Here is an 18,897-nt window from a genome sequence, read left to right as displayed (position 1 = left end):
AGCTTTCCATGGAAAATATCTTTGATGCCATGGATCTGCTTACCTTAAATAATATTAGGTATTTTAATCATTAATCAAGATCCTAATGATGACACTATAAATCCTTAATGATGGGGTCCACAATCCTTGACGTATTCAAGGCTCTAATGGAACATCCAGATCTTACTAGATGATTAAATAATAGTTAATAATCAACTCAGACATCATTATTCAAAGCATGTTTTAAGACTATGGAAGCAACACATGCACAGTCAAGGTATTCTAATACCAATAATGTCACATACTCAAAACATTCAAACACGTAAAAAGAAATTTTAGGCAGCTCTAGCCAATTTGGATTTTGATTATGCAGCCCAAAACAACAATCCTTTTAGTTTTACACACGGTCCTTAGGCTACATTAAATTTTTTTTGGGGGGGGGGGGGCTAAAGGAAGTTTCGAGGAAACAATTTGTTAGCCAACATGAAACGCCATTAACACTTAAAATCATATTTCCATGTAATCAGAAACCTCATAATTACCTAACAAATGTTTTTTTTCTAGGTGAGCCCGGATTTTGTAAATCCTCTTTTTTAAAATGTAAGAGTAGTAATAATTAAGGAGCGAAGAAAAGAAAGAACGATTAAAAGCCAATATCTCTTTTTAAGTTTTAAAATCTCAATTTTAGCCATTAGACTAAAGCGGGCAGATTTTGTAACTCCTTACCCATTCTCTTCGTTTTGGTTAATAAAGAGTGACAAAATCCACGAAAAGTTACTTGGTCCAAGTCTACATTTCTGATTTTCTACCAAGACAAACGGCAAAAGACAAGACAAGAGGGTTAGATGATTGTAATTGGGTAGTAGCCCGTGCCAAAGACAGTGGTTTATTATTGCTAATAATATGAGGCCTTCCCTGCCGGTCGCAAACATCTGCAAGTATATCACTAGTCTGCTGTATGATCCAAAGAGTGGCACAGCCCACCCAATGATATCGATATCGGTTGCCTACCAAATACTAGTCGTAGGAAGTATCTGACCCACCTACATCACCATCTCAATACACGTGTTACCACATCCAGCCGTTTCAAACACAGTTCCAGCTTATTAAATAGGACACTAATATATTAAACTAATACGAACAACAAAAGGGCAAAAAAAGGGCATACTTTATATGGGTTTCCGGATGGATGTAGAACAAAAGATCACAGACAAAACATGCATGATCTCCTAACATCAATTCAGAAGTTGTAACAGGGTGGAAAAGGGCAGGAAGCATATTATATATATAGTCAGTTTTACCAAATATAGAATCCACCATTGCAACTCGCATATACACAACAAAAGAACACACCATTTAAGAGGGGCTGATAAAGCAGGCAAGCACAACACAGTTTTCCATCTTTTCTTATACAACATCATCTTAAACGATTACAGACAATTAAAAGCAAAGCAACAAGCCAGCAGGAAGTATCATTCAATCCAATTTATTTGGTAGCTATTATAATAAGCTTCACTTGTCATACTGTAGATGCGTTTTTAAGCTGCAGCGTCAACTGCCTGACCTGCACCTTCCTTCTGCCCAAATGTTTCAACATATGCTTTCCTGCACACAATGACCCCCTTCTTAGAATAACAGGCCATAACTTTCCACTTTTATTTTCCAGGTTATATTTACTATTTAGATTTCTTTGAGTTCGGACAATGGCAACAATAAATATGTGGAGAAGCAAAGAGCTTCAAGCTAAGTAGAAGACATACCTTGCAGGCAGATGGTCATGCGGGCGATTAAAGGGTGTCCAAACCGGATCACCAACAAAAAGCCGCATTGCCTACAAAACAACAACAATGTGATTTAATTAAGAAATAATTTCCATGAATCGTTTCCATAATAACCAAACAATGTGGTTATATGATTTGATCACAGAAAAACTAAATAATAATAATGAACAACACACATCAATTGAGCAACCAATCCATACTCAGGCCCAAATGAAAAACAAGAACAGTTGTACAACATTGTACTTTTTGTCTAACACAGGCTTATTTGCATTGCACACAAGTACCTTGATGTAGTTGTCAGAATCAAGAGTAAAGCGGTGATAAATCCCAGCTGGAAGGACAATCATGGCTCCTTTCTTTACCCAGATGCGGATCCATTCATCATTACGATCCCGAGCATCAAAGTAACCTTCACCAGACAAAAATTTAAGGCCATAGACCAGTTTGAGAAAGTAAGATAACAGAGTCAAATTACTGTTCATTAACATACCACTCCCTGCAACGCAGTAGCGGATCTCCTCATCAGTGTGAAGATGTTCTTCAAAGAAGTTTTTGATCTTCTCCTCATAATTGGGTAATTTCTCAGGGCAAACCTCGCAGAAGTCCTGAAAAGGTGTTTGGATCCCATTATACTCAACTTACCAGTCAAGACAAAGTTCAACTGACAAAGATAATAAATTTATGCCACTTTGATTGACGCTTCTTCATACCATGTATGAATATCCACGGGCGTCACGGATTTTCTTCAACTCTTCATCATTTTCATACTTATCAGCATCCAATCGCCAGCTGAGTACTCCGAGTTCTGGAAAATTGAGAACACTGGATCAGAGAATAAGACAAGGTAACTCAATATGCGTTTAAATAAGTTCAGAGGCTCAACAGAGAGAAAAAAGCAAAAGACGACACTCAAGACACGTTTAATTAGAGGCTAGACAGAGAGAAAGCAATTCACGAATAATTCAAATGGTCTTGCACAGACAATTAACTTCACTACAGGCATAATGTGAATGTGTAACAAATTTTATCAAGAACCAGGACGCTTGTATATTGTCAATAACAGAAAAAAAAAAAAGGACAGTCAATAACTAGCTTTGTTCCAACAGAAGCCCTTCATAGATTGAGAATAATCCTGGCTAGTATCCAATGTATATACCTGCAAGTTTATCCAGAGAGACAAACTCCTTAGGCTCACGGTGGTGGGGAAGTCTCTGGTCCTCATCGCTGTCATCCATATGCCATGCCTGTATCACTTCCTCCCTGTCATCCTACAATACAAAAAATAGATGAAATGATCTAATATTTTCCCGTCAAGAAACACACCTTTCTCAACGGGAATCAGGAACTAAACGACACAGAAATTTCAATGGGTCAATTGCACTCATGAAGCAAACATAGTACAATCGCACTCATGAAGCAAACATAGTACTGAAATGCCTCTCCTCTTTTAGCTATGTACATGAAGCAAGACGATTTAAGAACTTCTTTTCCCAACTGGAACACCAGATAACATAAGATTATGTATTCCACAGTGTAGCTTATGATGTGTTCCCTAGTTATTCAAATTAGGATAAAGCCTAGTCACAAATTTAGTCCACACACATAGATGTGAGATAGTAACTATTCAACAGAAAATACAGAAAGCAAGATACACAAATGCCAAAATCCATTTACAGAAACTGCAACTAATCCCTCTAATTGCACCTATATCACCAGTAAGTCCTGTGAAATCCAAGAAAGAGGCCAAAACAGACCCGACAGTTTGAGGAGGTAATAGTTTCTGCACTAGTTCCAGTTCCAAATCATAGTTTGGATGCAAAAGAATAGTAAACTAGTTATATCCCCGACAATTATCCCATTGGGAACACCATACCTAGATCGAAAAAACCTAAAAGTAAAACTTCCAATCCCTCAAAAGCCAAGATCAGCTGGTAAAAGAACACACCATTGAATGCCCACATAATCCAAAGCCACCAAACTTCCTCTCTAAATTCAATCTTCACAAAAGCAAAATAATCAGCTTTATTTTCTTCCAGAAAAAGAAAAAAGCAGAACCATTCTTATTTCCTTCATCTTCTTCCTGCAGTCTTTGCTATCAATCTATCAACAAGATGTAGTCTTTCCCTCAATTAAATATCAATTCTCTTAAGAATCACACTCATAAATGCAAGCTATTTCAATCTGGATTAGAACACAACAAAAACTCGCACACAGACGCACCTGAGCATAGCATCCAAAATAAACTGAAAATAATTACGCAATTTCACGATAACGGATTTCTCATCCAAACCAATATCTTCCGCATGCAATTCGGATATAGCAGTATGAGAAATTCAGGGAAACACATAGAAAATAAAGTCAGCGGGATATCATACCTTTGTAAGAGAACCCATTTTTTGCTTTTTTTTTTTTTTTTTCTGTCCACAGGTCAGCTCTTTACTCTCAGGTCTGAATGGAATTTTCCGCGTCTGAGCTTCGGAACCACGCCGAATTTATAAACATCGTACCCACCTTGACTTTGAAACTTAAATTACGGTAATGCCCTCGTTCTGGAATGGAATTTGTCCAGATTAGTTGAATTTCTAAAGCAGACTTGACAGATAGAGGGGTATTTTAGTATTCTCAAGTGCAGAAATCAAAGAATTTCTTTTTTTCCTAAAATCTGGACGTGCATCTGGCCTCAATTAGTTGTGGCCTGGATTACGAAATTGACTATATATTTGTCTGTTTGACTGTGTTTGTTTTTTGAATGTAGATTATTTGTCAAAATTTTTTGTTTCCATCATAACACGTTTCTCAGCAACTTTTTTATGTCAGGTACATTACATTACATAAAAAAGCACTGCACTATTTTCTAAAAATATTTTTCCCCTATTTTCATAGCCGATTAGATAGCACAAAAAATATAACCCAAAAAAATTTATTTCAGCTTAACATTGTAGTAAAAGGCAAAAATACCAAAGATCATAAAAGAATGCTTATGCAACCAACAAATGGTAGTACAGTGCATTGGTTTGCTTTATTACTCTCCTGGGGTACTCTCAATGCAGAGTGGAGATAGGCAGCAATATGAGCTGCTTATTTATAGAGGCATGCCTCAAGTCGGTGTAACATTCTCGAAGACCATGAATCTTCTGTTGTTAAATTCATATTCTATTGGCAACTTGTTTATTATAGCATTTGCAGACCTTTGAATTCTAGCGCACTCCCGTGAAGCGAAAGAAGATACTAGAGAAGTTCTAGAGATGAAGACGCTAGAGAAGTTTGGATATTTTGGTCCTTGGTTGGCACCAGCATACCCTACCAAACCTCGAGTAAACCAAGAAAAACGGAAAAATGCATTCTTTGCGTCTTGTAAAATGATTTTTTTAGTCCCTCACTTTCAAAAGTGTAATTTTATATCCCTTACAAATTCATATCAGATAAATTTGATTTCGATTTAGGTTTCCGACTAGTATTTTACTGGAATCCAGTGCGCGCTTTACACGCGCTAATTTTTTATGGACAAAATTGTAAAATCACATTTCACATAATTCGATCCATGATCCTTCATATATTCACAAAATGAATCTTTTCGTCCCTCATATTTCACAAAATGAATCTTTCATCTCTTACTAATCATATGCACGAATACATTTTTTTTTTTAAAACATATGTATATATCTATTTGATTTCACTTAACAATACGAATATATATATTATACGTGATCATTTGATTTCATCTATTATTAACTAGTAAAAAGCCTTGTATTCATTATCAAGTTGGCCACTAAAGCCATTCCAGATCAAAATGTTGAAAGAGTTCTTCAGTAGGTACATCCGTTTGGCTGGGAGTAAAATGTTTTAATGGGGAAAATATTTTTCATGAAAGTAATTTTTCAGGAAAATCATTTCTTTTTCATCATTTTCTTGGTTAACCTATTGAAAATATTTTCTAACTTCATTTTCTGGTGTTTGTTTAACTTTTGAAATATTTTCCCCTCTTTTACCCCTACCTTTGCTTTCTACACGTTGTGACCACATATTCCTTTACATGCAGAAAATACGAAAAATGTTTTCCAGAAAACGTTTTACATCCCTTCACTTGGTCTTTTTCCTTTTGTCAAAATTCAAAGAGCCACCATTACACGTTTGCATGCAACCGGCCTTTGAAGCCATATTTCTTTAGTGCTCTTGTTGATGAATCTCTGAAAGAGAAGTGGACAAACCATCTACCAATTGTTCTATCATCCAAAATTCTATACTGCCTTCCTTCTTTGACCTGTCCATGAGAATACAATTCATTTTGCTGCCGAATGTTTAGCTATGGATTCTACATTACTGTTTGATGGACACCGGAGTACAGGGCCTGTGGGCTGGCACTGCTCGAATAGAAATGTCAACCAGCAATCAGCTGGCAAAGTTTCCTGATCTAACTTTCAATTTGTCCAAATTTAGCCCATCTCATCATCACCGTCCAAGTACACAAAGCAGCCCACATTCCCTGAAGTCAGACAATGAACCGACCAACCATTCATCTCAATTGGAAACGGCAATTATTGCTTATTCTTAGGTTTGAGGGAATGGCCGAGCGTTCTCTAATTCTGTGTCCTCTTCTTTGTTTTCTTTTTCTTCATTCAATTTTGCCCTGTTTTCCCTTCACTTTAAGCAGCTCACTAGTTCTTCGTCAACCAAACATCTCATCTCCAAAAGGGTCCTATTCTTTGTAAAGTAGGATGCACGGCTCATTACGTTTCAGCCAAAAGAGGCAAGAGTCAACAGCCAGCAGAATACATATATTAGTACTTTTTACTCGCAGTTCCAACATAATTTATACCATACACCGTTGTATTAAAAGATAAGGCAACGCCATATTTGTTAAAAAATACCAAAGACAAGAAAACGTCCCCAGCCCCCTCTTTGATGAGGTTGTATCAATGAGCTTCCAGTGGCACTCCCACCTTCTCAGTGAAATTCTTCACGTATTCCTTCCTAGCCGGATGATCCTCCTGTGGCCGGTTAAAGGCTGTCCAAACTGGCTCTCCCACAAACAACCTCATCAGCTGCAGGCAATGCAAGTGAAAAACACAGCACCAAAGAGTCAGGAATCATTCAGGAAGCCCGTCGAGGACTGTAGTCTTCATGATTTGGCATAAAAGCCTAGCGAACTTCATCAAACTGGTTCCTGGACTCTATGACCTATTTCATTTCATTTCTAGTGGTAAACTCAGTTCGGTGGGATTTATCCTTTTAAATAGAGGTGCCCTGAGTTGATCCCTTTCACCGCTGGCTACTTTAAATCCTGAATTGGCCAGAAATTGATAAAGCGAGATGAAGTTCTCTAGTTTTACATTTGGTCTGTCAAGTGTCAACTAATTCATGAATAGAATATGAGCAATGTATAGACATAGTCCCATCAGAAGTGAGGCTCATGATATCAATATTTTTACCTTCACATAGTTGCTGGTGTCAAGGGTGAACCGGTGGTAAATTCCAGCTGGTAACACAATAAGATCACCGGCTTTGATCCAGATGCGAATCCAACGATCATCCTTGTCTCTAACATCAAAGTAACCACTACCCTCTAAGCAATAACGTATCTCCTCATCTCCATGAATGTGCTCTGTATAGAAGTTCTTCAGCTTCTGTTCATAGTTCTCCACTTTCTCAGGGCACAAGTCCAGCAAATCCTTCATAACAGGAATGCAAAATTCAGGTTTGGCATATTTTAACCCATCAGCAAGCTTGGCCTATGATAATATCAGCCTCAAACAATACTACGAGATATTGTACCACGTTGTAGTTGATGTCACACGATAGGCAAAGTCAAAAAGAGATTTTACACTGACACTACATATATAAGCAGATCATTCTGCAACTAACATAAAAAGAATTTTGTCAAGTAGCACCTTTTCGCAAGTGTATATTTATGAGCACAGCTAGAATTTAGAATCCCTTCGAAATTTACATAAAAAGTTAATTGGTAATGAAACAAAAAAATTAAACTATTCTCAAATTACACAATAAGATGAACATGCCATGATGCTAATTAAGAGTAGTAATTATCTCAGTAATGGAATTTCAGAGACATGAAAGCTTTAGAAATGTTCTCGATCCACCACTAGCTACTACTGTATTCTAATTAAAAATTAAACTAATCCCCCAAAAAAATTTCAGAAGAAAGAGAGAAATTCATCAGACCATATAGCTGTAGCCTCTGCTATCTCTAATCTTCTTCAATTCTTCATCGTTCTCGTAATTCTCCGGGTTCAAATGCCAGTAAACTACTCCAAGATCAGCCAAATGCTCCAAGGAGACATGCTCTGGAGGGTCCCTCTTATGTGGGAGCCTTTGATCCTCACCACTTTCATCCATAAACCAAGCCTGCACGGACACAACAGAGCTTGTGTATCAAGAAATAAAATTTGTATGACGAATTCAAGAATTTTTACTATGCGGGCTTGTTTTAGAAAGCACACCTCAATTGCCATGAGAATTGAATAGCAGACTACGTCGAAAGTCAACAGCAGTTCAATGATAAATTCGATGGTATTTGAGGTGTCAGTAACTGTTCAGTGGCTGCTGAAATACGTACATTGGCAGTCTGAAGGTTTGAAATGATGATATTCGTGTGGGGAGTTTTCGTGATAATCTTGGTTTCCCATTGGTTTTCGTGCCACGTGTGAGGTTTGATTTTCATTTGGTGTTTGTGGTGTGGTTTATTTTAACTGGTCCCTATGGTCCTGATAAATATCCTCCTCCTCCTCCTCCTCCTTGTTTGTTCTGATTTCTGTCTTATACTCTGTCCATCTCCTTAGAAACAGATCATTAAAATGGCAGCTATGAATACTCTGGAATTCTAGCTAAAAATGATGGGACAAAAATATCCTTTCTTGCTGGCATTATATTTCCAGTCAAGGCACCGTACTCGTGAGCCACATGATATTGATACAACCATACTTCAAACTCCTCCCAAGCTTCCCATTTTCTCTTCTGGATCGTGGACAAGTAATTGGATGGTTTCATGGAATTGCTATTTCTGCAGACGACCAAAACTACAGCAAAGTAGCTGCGTCTTGTGTACTACTCGTACTAATAAAAGAATGAAGAGTTACCAACTTACCGGAACGGCTGAAAACTCTACTTAATTCTTTATTGACGGCAGAGAAGAGCAAAATGACCATGTAAGTCAAAACAATGAATACAACAAAAATCACCGGACAATGGAAATCGTACGCAAAGGACATCTGTTTTTGCCTGATGGGGTTGACAGTAGACAGCTCATTCTAGCAACTTTCCTAAACATACGTGGCCCCGGCAAGCAAATTTTTTATATCAGAGTTGCTACTTCTGGGATCAGCATGTTAGTTAATTGTAATGTGTCTATGGCATGAAAGATTTGACAGAGAATTAGCCAAAATGCACCCATGCCAGAGAAGAGATGGACCAAAAAAAAAAAGAGAGAGAGAATAATTGTAAGGAACCAAAACACAGTTCCGGATTTTGAGTGGTGCATGATTCAAAATCGAATTCAAGCTTACATGCGTAATGTTGGAATGTATGCCCTAAAACAATGATTCTGTTTAATACATTCCTTATTATGTTTTGTATTTTAATAACATTTTCTTTATCTGTTAAATGTTAGATATAACTGATAAAGTCCTTAGAATACTTACGAATGTGATGGTGGTCACAACTCACAATTATTGTAGAGACGATCCAAATATCACTCTCGTGTGAATTTCGGTAGAGGCAGGACATCTGGATTGCTCAAGAGGTTATTCGTCTTCTCCAATTCGGCAGAGGAACGTCACACAGATTAAGATAATCTATTTTTCCTTTCCTTTGTGAACCATGCGCAAAATCTAGGGTGATCCTGAGTGGGTCTTTGGGAAAATTTTTAATTATTTCCGCTGCTTTTCTGTCCCAAAAACCTATCACGTAACAGTGCATTGAGTCTGTTGAGTGTTTCAAAAGAGAAAATTGTCAATTTAGTTCTTCAACTTTTTAACTTAAGGCGATTTCATCCTTCATCTTAAAATTAGTAGCCAATTTCATCCTTTTACAGAGGCGCTGCCAGTAAAACTCTTTCCGACACAAAAATCACCATCAAGTCAAGGCAATATAGGATTTACAAAATAGGAATCGTTTTTTAAACAATGAATGAAAAATATTTTCTGTTACATTGGGGAGAAAACCAATTCTCCATTAATTGGAGGAGTAAAACAAAAGGTGCAATAAACCAAATTGTTCTTCTTCTCCACCTCCGGCTGTTAGCGAAGCCCGTGAAACTGCAAAAGCCAACCCATCAATGAAATTCCGAACCCAAATCCCCAAAACCCAACTCAAAGCTGCTAATTCATTTATTTTTTGGAACTCCAATACAAGTCCACTCGTCAAGTCTCATTTCCCCAGCAAAATCCACTATTGGTGTCGGAGTAAAAATATTGACAAGGGCTATGCAACAGGAGGGGATGAGTAAGAATGTAAAGAGGTCGAAGAAAAAGTTTGAATTGTAAGCCAAAAGATCAAAGTGAAAATGTTGTTTCCCAAATGATGATTTAAGGAAGCTGTTTCCCAAACTTTGATGCAATGATGATGAAGAGGTAGCTATCGACAAGGGAATGTTTAGAAAACAGCTAATCTATTTGCTAATTTGAATACTTTTCTTGAGTTTATCAAGAAAATTTTATATGCCAGTAAGTCTTAATTGTGGGGCTAAAATTACAAGACATATGATGATGTACAAAAACAATGTTGATGAAGGTTTTTTTTTTAAGACATATTGTCTTTGGAAGTTTGGCAAGAATAAGAATCAGTATGCAACTGCTCATTCAAGAAGATGAAATGTTTTCAACTTTACTCCCTAGCATTTTCTAATTTTTTGTTTTGATCTTTAATGTGTAATTCCTATATTGCCCTTAATTTGGTGGTGATTTTTGTGTCAAAAAGTAGTATCACCACGAAAGGATGAAATTGGCCAGTAAATTTAAGTTGAAGGACTACAAACATCTAAATAAAAAATCGAAGGATGAAATTGGTTTAAGGGTTAAATTGACCATTTTTCCTTCTCAAAATCTGAGCTCGATTCAATAACTATTTTAACTTGCTTAAGTTTGAGTTCATACTCGAACGTATTTGTTTTAGATGCAAAAATTACAAATCATATTGGTCATCTAGTGGTGAAAGTTTGACTGATCAAGTTCCATAAATAATTTACTGAGTGCGAATTACGAACAAGTATGGTAGAAAGGGCCGGCATTTAATGGAAGCTGTTACTTTCGGTTTTGGTAGGTTATCTAACGTTTGGCAGTCCTTAACCATTTTCCTGATCCAAACAACAAATGGATCCCACACGGCCCATATGGCTAATTCTCTCTCTTTCTTTTCCTGACCCGGCCTTAAATGAGTTCTGAACATCAACCTGACTGAACCCAGAAGGCGCAGGCCACTCTCTTTTTTATTTTCTCTTGAATCCAGAGCCGAATGACCGAAACCCCTGCTTGTAGGCCCGCACTCGCATTATCCATCATCCCCCCCCCTTCATTTAATGCAACAATTAATGTAGGAGTACTAGATAGAGTTTGTGCATCTTAAATGCTTTTCTTCTTGATTCTTTAATGTTTTTCTTCTTAATTTTTTTTGAAATTAATTTCGTACTACACCTACATATTTTCCTTGAGAAAAAAAACTACTCCCTCCGTCCTATTTTGTTAGTCTTGATTTTTTTTTCACACAGATTAAAAAAGTGTAATTAATTTGGTTGGAAACATAAATTTAGATTAATAATTTCCTAAAATACCCTTATGCTAATCACGAAGAGTGCCAATTAATAATATCAGTTACAGCTAATGGATTAGTATTGGAAAAGCTCAATGTATTCAATGTAGTGGGTTAGTATTTAATAACAATGTATTAATAATAAGATATTTAATAAGGGTATTTTAGACAATTTGAAAGATTACTACATTTCTTAATGGGAAAGTGGATTACAATTTGGGGCAGACAAAAAAGGAAAACAAGACTATCAAAATGGGACGGAGGGAGTATAACTTACTAGTTAAAGTGCTCTCTCTCTCTCTTTCTCTCTTTGGCATATTGGATCACCAAAATATTTGGGTATTGCTAGAAATTTGGTTCTTTTTTAAATCCTTTTTTATATTAGTGAGAGATTTTGAAATCAGAACTTGTTACTTATGATCCCTTCTCCCACCAAAAATCTGTGGCTATGTTTGGATTGATCATTTTTTGAAAAATAAGTTTTTCATATATAATGTTACAGTAATATACAAATAAAAATGACCTCAAAAATACCAAAAAAAAAGGCAATTTCAAAAACACAAAAAATAACTTTAAAAACACCAAAAACATAAAAAATAACCTCAAAAAATACCAAAAATGCAAAAAATCTAAAAAATAAAAATTTTTATATATATTATTACAGTAAAATATTTCAAAAATATTCTAAAAAACAGCTAATTTAAACGGAGCTGTGTTTTATTTGACATGACAACCATGCACAATTAGGCAAAATATAGGCCCACAATGCGTCAAATTGACCTGTGATTGAGTCCTCAATTATATGTTGTGTAACATGAGAAATGGGAAAGCAGGTGGTAAAGAGTCAATAATGGGGGGATGGGTATGTAAATATTTCATTATTAGCATTCCGTTCACTCAGTGTTCAGATGTTGGTCCCGTACAAGACAGCCACCTCCCATGGCATACCCCCGCACCTACGCTACCACACGAGTGCCGTCCTTTGCCAGTGGCGACTCCTCAGTCCTCCCCCTCCACAGTCCCCTTCAACCACCCCTCATGCGTGTATATATATATATATATATATAGGTTTTATGTATTCAAGTATCCACCACATACAACTTCACCATGAAGGAGCCTTTTCAGTATATAGCTCATTTTGGCGAAAGAAAGTGCTAAATTCTATTTTGACTCTGTTAAATGGGCACCAGTTAGAAGGATCCTTTAGTTTTGTGTCTTCAAGTGTTAGTGGTTTTACCAATGCCCTGCACCCCCTAATAGACTTGTGACATTTCTTGCGCTTTTTTGTTTTTTGCTTTTAACATCTAAAATTTACCACATTCAATTATTCCTCGTATTCTCACCTATTATCCTATTCTCTTTCAATTTCTTGTTCCCCTTAATGAAATGAAGATGGAAGGCTCAGAGACACTAGACAATAGTTGTGCAGGCGCAAGGACAGTCCTATGCCCGCAGACGCAGAACAATCAATCAATCTTATATTTCTTTTGGGACCCTCTTCACACCTTTTCTTTCTTCATCAGAGGAAATAGACCAAACAAACCCGAGACTTTGCATGCCCTATTGTAGCACAAAAACTAGGAAATCTATTGTGTTCTCTCTAGGTTAGGGCCGCCGTGGACTAGTTGTAAAAAGAAATGCATGTCGCGAATGAATAACGCTAAATCTACATGTATCTATTCTTCTATTTATTATCGATTGGTAAAGTCTACCTGCATTGACTACGCAATAGTAGTAGTCAAAAAAAGAAAATCTTGGTTACTATAGAATAGCTTTTTGGGGATTGAAATGCTACGGCCGAGTGGTTATTATGGACTCCGTTTTTTGAGCTGCGTTGCTTATCTTCTTATTTCTGCAAAATACGTTCAATTATGCAAGCAACCAAAGCACTAGATATCATTTTACTTTTTGGTGTACAGTATATGAGTAACCATTTTTTGATGTTACAAATTTATGACTTTCGTCTATCCTAGTGCACTACCTGCATCCTAGGTAAAGTAGGTTAGAAGACAAGAAGAAAGAACCAAAACCCTTGTTGCTTTTCGATCGAAAATGCAATAATTGTCTTCTTTAAATGGTATAAAATACTAACATTAGTCAAGCCACTTCACCAAGTTACCAATATTCATAGTAAAAGGAATGAGTACATATTTAGTTACCACGAATATACTCAGTCAAACAAAAAAAACATTATTAAGAGCTTGTTTCAAAATGTTAGGTTGTGTTTGGATTGCATTTTTCGTCATTTTTCATGGAAAAATTACTGTAGCGATTTGATATATGTGAGAAAAAAAGGTAATAGGAAAATATGATCATGAAAAATGACAATATTTTCCGACGGAAACAAGCAATCCAAACAGAGCCTTAATTTTGGAAAAATTTTGTTTAGTTTTTGAAAAATATTCTTTTTACGCATTTTTCTAATCAACTTTTTACTGAAATATATCAGGTCTCAAAAAAAAAAAAGAGTGCAATTTTCTACAAAACCTCCCAAAGGAGTTTATAAACGTGTATATATATATATATATATATATATATAAAATACAACATCTCCGATAGGTTAAACAGCGATAGACAACTAAGACAAGTGCATCCTTTCATATGTCCTCTATGAATACAATAGACACAATAATATATCTCTCTCTCATCCTTTAATGTAGTATTGTGTCTTTGACTTGGACCAGAAAAAATCGTGCTGTTTTTCTTCCTTTCTTCTCCGCTGCACGCAACAAGCCAAGATAACCAACAACAACAACAACAACAACCCTGTTCTCAAATTTAGCTATACACAGGCAACTAAGTACTGGCACTTCATACTTCTCCTCCTCCCTCCTTAAACCCCCAAACCACCCCCACCTCCTCCTCCTGCATACTAGACAACATTAACAAGTCCGTCCCTTCCCCCCCTCCCCCCCCAACCCCCACAAAAAAAACCCACCCCCGCCATGGCCGTAATACGCCACCGCCACTGCAACCGTTCGCTGTCATTCGCTACCATCAGTGCATTACTCTTTCTCTTGCTTTCTTCAGTTTCAGCTCTTACTTTCAACCACGCCCGCCAATTCAGTAAGTACCCGCACACACCTTTAAAAAGAGCCCGGTTCTTGGAGCTGAATTTTGGTTAACTCGGTTGGTTTGTCTGTGTAGGTGGTGGTGCAATGACGGAGGAGATAAGAGCAGAGGTGAAAAGGGCAGGTGGGATGGAGTTAATAAAGCGAGTTTTGTATCGAAGAAGACTGACTGGACCGGGATCATCGCCGCCTACATGTAGATCCAAGTGTGGAAGCTGTGCACCGTGTAAACCGGTTCATGTTCCGATTCAACCGGGTTTGAGTCGACCACTAGAGTACTACCCGGAAGCTTGGCGGTGCAAATGTGGGAACAAGCTCTTCCTGCCTTAGGACAAGCAATTTTTTTTTTAAATTTTAACTTAATTACTTATATAATTTGGCATTTACTACTTTGATAGTGTATATTAAGGCAGTAAAAGTGCAAAACATTAGTTGTAGAACAAACGTTGTTCAGAGATCATCATATAATTTTTAGTAACTATTTTGGTCTTTTGTACATATTTTATTCTTTTTCTCTTGTGGGGTTTGGAAATACTTATAATTGTTTTAAGTATTAAGGCTATCTGCATGTTAGTCAGCAATACTCTCTGTTTTAAACATTTTCGGCTACTGTCTAGTACACATTTTTATTTGTGGCTTTTTGTAGTGTTTAATACACCTGGGAGTTAGGAATACACGCTACAGTATTAATTTTTCTCTCTTTTCTTGTCTGGACTCTGGAGGAGACACTGGGAACTTTGGGAATGTGTAATTTCTGTTGAGACTCACGAGAGGATCTCTCTCTTTCTCTGGTCCGTAGCCTTTCTTTTCTTCAACTCACTATGGGTTTTTTCTTTTTCTTTTTGTTTTTTGAGTTTCTAAGGTGGGCAGTGTGTCTTTCATTAATGGTACATATGTTAATGAACATGGGACATATTGGATGTAAAAGGTTTTAATTAGGAGTTTTAGAAACATTCCCTCAGTTTGACGGTTCCATTGCCATCCTCGAAAGTTTGAAAATATCACTAACCTCCCTCGAAATTTATACCCTTGTAATAATTTACCCAATTCAAGAAAAAAGCAATAACACAAAAAATGATTTTAGGTGTAAGAAGATTACTTGATTCTAAAAGTGGCCATCTCCTATAATAATAGTTAATTTAATTATTTGATCTACTTGTGTTTGGATTGCATTTTTTATGATTTTTCATGGAAAAATTACTGTAGCGATTTGATGTATGTGAGAGAAATGTGATCACGAAAAATAACGTAATTTTTTGACGGAAAACTGCAATCCAAACAACGTAATTACAGGATTGCTGTTACACATGATTAACAAAAACTTTCATCATTTGCAACCAAAAAGTAATACCTTTCAATTTTTAGCAAAACAAATTTTAAAGTTTCTTTTTCTTTCCTTAAGACTCTTGTTATCACCATGCTAATAAGAAGAAACAATGGATTTGGAATCTCCACATGTCCAATTCCTTTTAATTGTCAAGTATATAAAAAAGTTAGTCTAGTGTCGGAGCCTTTTTCTGATGTCTAACATAATCAAATCATGATGGTTAATTTAGTTTGTAAACGGCTCAGTTATTTTTCATGTTAGAATCCTTTTATTTATTTGTCAGATACATCATCTATGATTCTTTTTATCTGTCAAACACATTAATAGAAAAAAGTGCACATAGTATTAGTTTCCTTTTTATATAACAAACTAGTTGTTTTTTAAAATTTCAAATTATGGTTAATTTAACTAGCAAACATTTTGATTGTTTCTCTCCACGTATATGTGTAAGACTAGTATAGTCATTTCACCACAAATGATGTAAGCATTGGAAACCAAATTGATGACGTAGGTGATATTTTCAAAACCTCGAGAAAAACTAGTAAAATTGTCAAAAACCTCAACACAGCTTTCTAAAATGATCCCTTTTAATTGACATTCATTTTCCTTATTCACTCTTTATTTGATCTCTCAAAATATTATGAGAAAAACAATTATACATGATACATAAAATAATTTGGTATAATACTATAGCGTTTAACTACTGAAATTATTGTGTATGATAGTGATACATAGGTGAATTTGGTTTAATGCCAGCATAATGTTTTAGCAGCATAGAATTTTGGATCGTGATGCATTACTGTCTTCAGCAAAACAAACAAAAATGAGAACTTCATTAAATGCATTCTAACAGTGCTGGACTCGAATGGTCCCTTCGGTTTCCTATTGTTTCGGCAGCCCCAAAATAGGAGGGAGGTAAAAGAAAACCCTTTTCTGGCCAAGGACTTGGAAAGCCATCCTCACTTCCTAGGAGTCCAGAAATCCTAAAAGTCACTTCCATTGAGTCCATGTATCATGACAAGTTTCAAGAAATTGTGACTAGAAAAGACTTTTAAACACTTCTCTTTAACCTGTATAATGAGCAAGCTTCACATGGTTAAAAACATATATCCTAATGTCAGGGATTAATCCATTTCAAAACTTTCAGAGACATGAAAACATATATAGAGTACAATGGTAGGTCACGGAGTTCATGGTCCTTTCTTATTCGAGTATGGACCCTCCAATATCTCTCATACGAACATGGATTTCATTATGGGACAGTCCCTGTAAATGTTTGTGAATGTGTTCGTTTCACAAAAGCCTTTGGAGAATTCGAGGCTGGCATCCATTCCCATTTCTAAAAATATTCTCATTAAGAGGACTAGTTATTGGGAGTGCCTATGCATAAAGAAAGAGAATGTATAGAAGACCTTGCATGGCTTAATTCTCCTTTTCTTTTCTTTTCTTCCTTTATATAGGTTACACAGGATCTTAGCAATTGAACTAACTGTGTATTTATATCCATTTCATTTTAAGCTTCAAGTCGATTCTTGTTTCTTTTTTTTTTTTTTTGGTAGATCTTTACATTTTTCAATACGATATTCTTCTCTTTACTGACGTCCCTTTCTTTCTCTGTGGCAAGATACGGTGCATTCAATTATACACGGCCAGAACGGTGCATGCTTGGATCAGCAGTATTTGTATAATTGTACCTGATTGTTTTACTTTGGTGCTTTTTTTCCACTTCTGTCCCTCTTGCTTCATTAAATTATACAAAAGCATCATCTTGTCAGAATTTCATTGAGGTCGGAAAAGTAATGCTGTGAAAGATTGGAAAAGAAGGTACTCAGTTTACTGCTATCACAAGTCAACTCTGCAGACCGTCTTGGCATCAAATTACCACAATGTCTCCCGTTGAATGTTGAAGAAAACCGCTTTCATTGTAATGGGATGGAAGTAGCATAGTAAAGGTGTAACATTTGGGCTATGGTAATTCTACGTTGTACAGGTTTGGGTTATGGTGATTCTGATTACTTTTTGATTGGTGAAGTGTTGCGAACTATTGTTTAGGAGAGGTTAATAATTAATTTTACAGACTGCGTTTAGATTGAAAGATTCAACGAAAGATTCAAAAACCTTTCAAATCTGTTTTAATTTGTTTGAGGGATTTAATGACAGATTCAAAGTTCTTTCAAATTAGTCTAACTTGTTTGACTTATTTAAAAAGTATTTGGATTTGTAATTAAGAAGGTATTGTAAGGATTTTAAATCCATCATCAGATCCCATAATCCAAACGTAACCTGAATTGCAGTATGGTAAAGTGTGGCACGTTGAAAAAAAAAAATCAACAAATACATTGCAAAAGTGAGACGAATTGTAAGCATTTTTTGGAGTTGTTAAAAATCTTGACGAACAAAAACTTGAAATCCTTTTACTTTGTTGAGCAAGTAGTTTTCATTTGATTATGCTCTCAAATAAAACGCTCAAATGGAACCATCCAATCAATTGCAAGATTCCATGCACAAGAAGTTGTGTCTAAAAAGATCCAAATGACTATTCCCTAAATTTCCCTTCTGCTGTTTATATGCTTGTGAACTGTTGACTCTACCATACAAAAAAGATCCAGAATCCTCTGCGTCCTTAAGAACATGAGAAAAAAGACAGTTTGGAGGGACCATTTTGTTTTCTCACGCACCAACTTGATGGAGGTGCATGGAATTCAACTGCATCCATTTGCAAGATTAGACATAATTTACCACTTCCTGAAGACTTTCAACTACTCACTCCCATTGAGCATGGATGAGCAGAGGAGTATTTTATTATCTGAATGAATGAGATCAGACAAAAATGAGACAGATGATAATGGCAGGAGCAGGTGTGAGGTGAAGGCTGAACCTCAATCTTGTAAGGAAACCTAGAGGTCTAGCCCGGTTTTTTTGCCCATTCCCAGCTCCTACAAGCACAAAAATTTCCCATCAGTCTTTTCAATTTAGCAAA

The 18,897-nt window shown here is 36.2% G+C and overlaps 3 protein-coding genes across 3 annotated transcripts; 1 reads left to right on the top strand and 2 right to left on the bottom strand.

The window, feature by feature from the left end:
• Positions 1-1,312: 1,312 nt before the first annotated feature.
• Positions 1,313-4,798, bottom strand: LOC113734172 (acireductone dioxygenase 2). Its single transcript, XM_027260543.2, has 7 exons — positions 4,136-4,798; positions 2,917-3,028; positions 2,471-2,565; positions 2,251-2,365; positions 2,045-2,169; positions 1,740-1,810; positions 1,313-1,584 (listed from the first exon to the last, which is right to left on the bottom strand). The coding sequence occupies exons 1-7, from the start codon at positions 4,151-4,153 to the stop codon at positions 1,518-1,520; spliced, it is 603 nt and encodes a 200-aa protein (XP_027116344.2). The 5' UTR covers positions 4,154-4,798; the 3' UTR covers positions 1,313-1,517.
• Positions 4,799-6,492: 1,694 nt separating this feature from the next.
• Positions 6,493-8,376, bottom strand: LOC113734171 (acireductone dioxygenase 1). Its single transcript, XM_027260542.2, has 4 exons — positions 8,219-8,376; positions 7,941-8,123; positions 7,190-7,429; positions 6,493-6,802 (listed from the first exon to the last, which is right to left on the bottom strand). Exons 1-4 carry the CDS (start codon positions 8,228-8,230, stop codon positions 6,674-6,676), a joined length of 564 nt encoding a protein of 187 aa, XP_027116343.1. The 5' UTR covers positions 8,231-8,376; the 3' UTR covers positions 6,493-6,673.
• Positions 8,377-14,464: 6,088 nt separating this feature from the next.
• LOC113733683 (EPIDERMAL PATTERNING FACTOR-like protein 5) lies at positions 14,465-14,920 on the top strand. The gene is made up of 2 exons (XM_027259884.2): positions 14,465-14,585; positions 14,667-14,920. The coding sequence occupies exons 1-2, from the start codon at positions 14,465-14,467 to the stop codon at positions 14,918-14,920; spliced, it is 375 nt and encodes a 124-aa protein (XP_027115685.1).
• Positions 14,921-18,897: the final 3,977 nt, after the last annotated feature.

This window comes from Coffea arabica, chromosome 3c (genome assembly GCF_036785885.1).
Source record: "Coffea arabica cultivar ET-39 chromosome 3c, Coffea Arabica ET-39 HiFi, whole genome shotgun sequence".
Classification (NCBI taxonomy): domain Eukaryota; kingdom Viridiplantae; phylum Streptophyta; class Magnoliopsida; order Gentianales; family Rubiaceae; genus Coffea; species Coffea arabica.
This window is presented reverse-complemented; position numbering and strand designations above follow the sequence as displayed.

Coding starts and splice junctions, on each gene's coding strand:
- LOC113734172 (XM_027260543.2), bottom strand. Junction 2,566..2,916: donor CTCTCTGGATAAACTTGCAG/GTATATACATTG, acceptor TCAATTTTCCAG/AACTCGGAGTACTCAGCTGG. Junction 1,811..2,044: donor ATTCTGACAACTACATCAAG/GTACTTGTGTGC, acceptor GTTGTTTTGTAG/GCAATGCGGCTTTTTGTTGG.
- LOC113734171 (XM_027260542.2), bottom strand. Junction 7,430..7,940: donor GCAGAGGCTACAGCTATATG/GTCTGATGAATT, acceptor CCTGTTATGAAG/GATTTGCTGGACTTGTGCCC. Junction 6,803..7,189: donor ACACCAGCAACTATGTGAAG/GTAAAAATATTG, acceptor CATTGCCTGCAG/CTGATGAGGTTGTTTGTGGG.
- LOC113733683 (XM_027259884.2), top strand. CDS start 14,465: ATGGCCGTAATACGCCACCGCCACTGCAACCGTTCGCTGTCATTCGCT. Junction 14,586..14,666: donor CAACCACGCCCGCCAATTCA/GTAAGTACCCGC, acceptor TTGTCTGTGTAG/GTGGTGGTGCAATGACGGAG.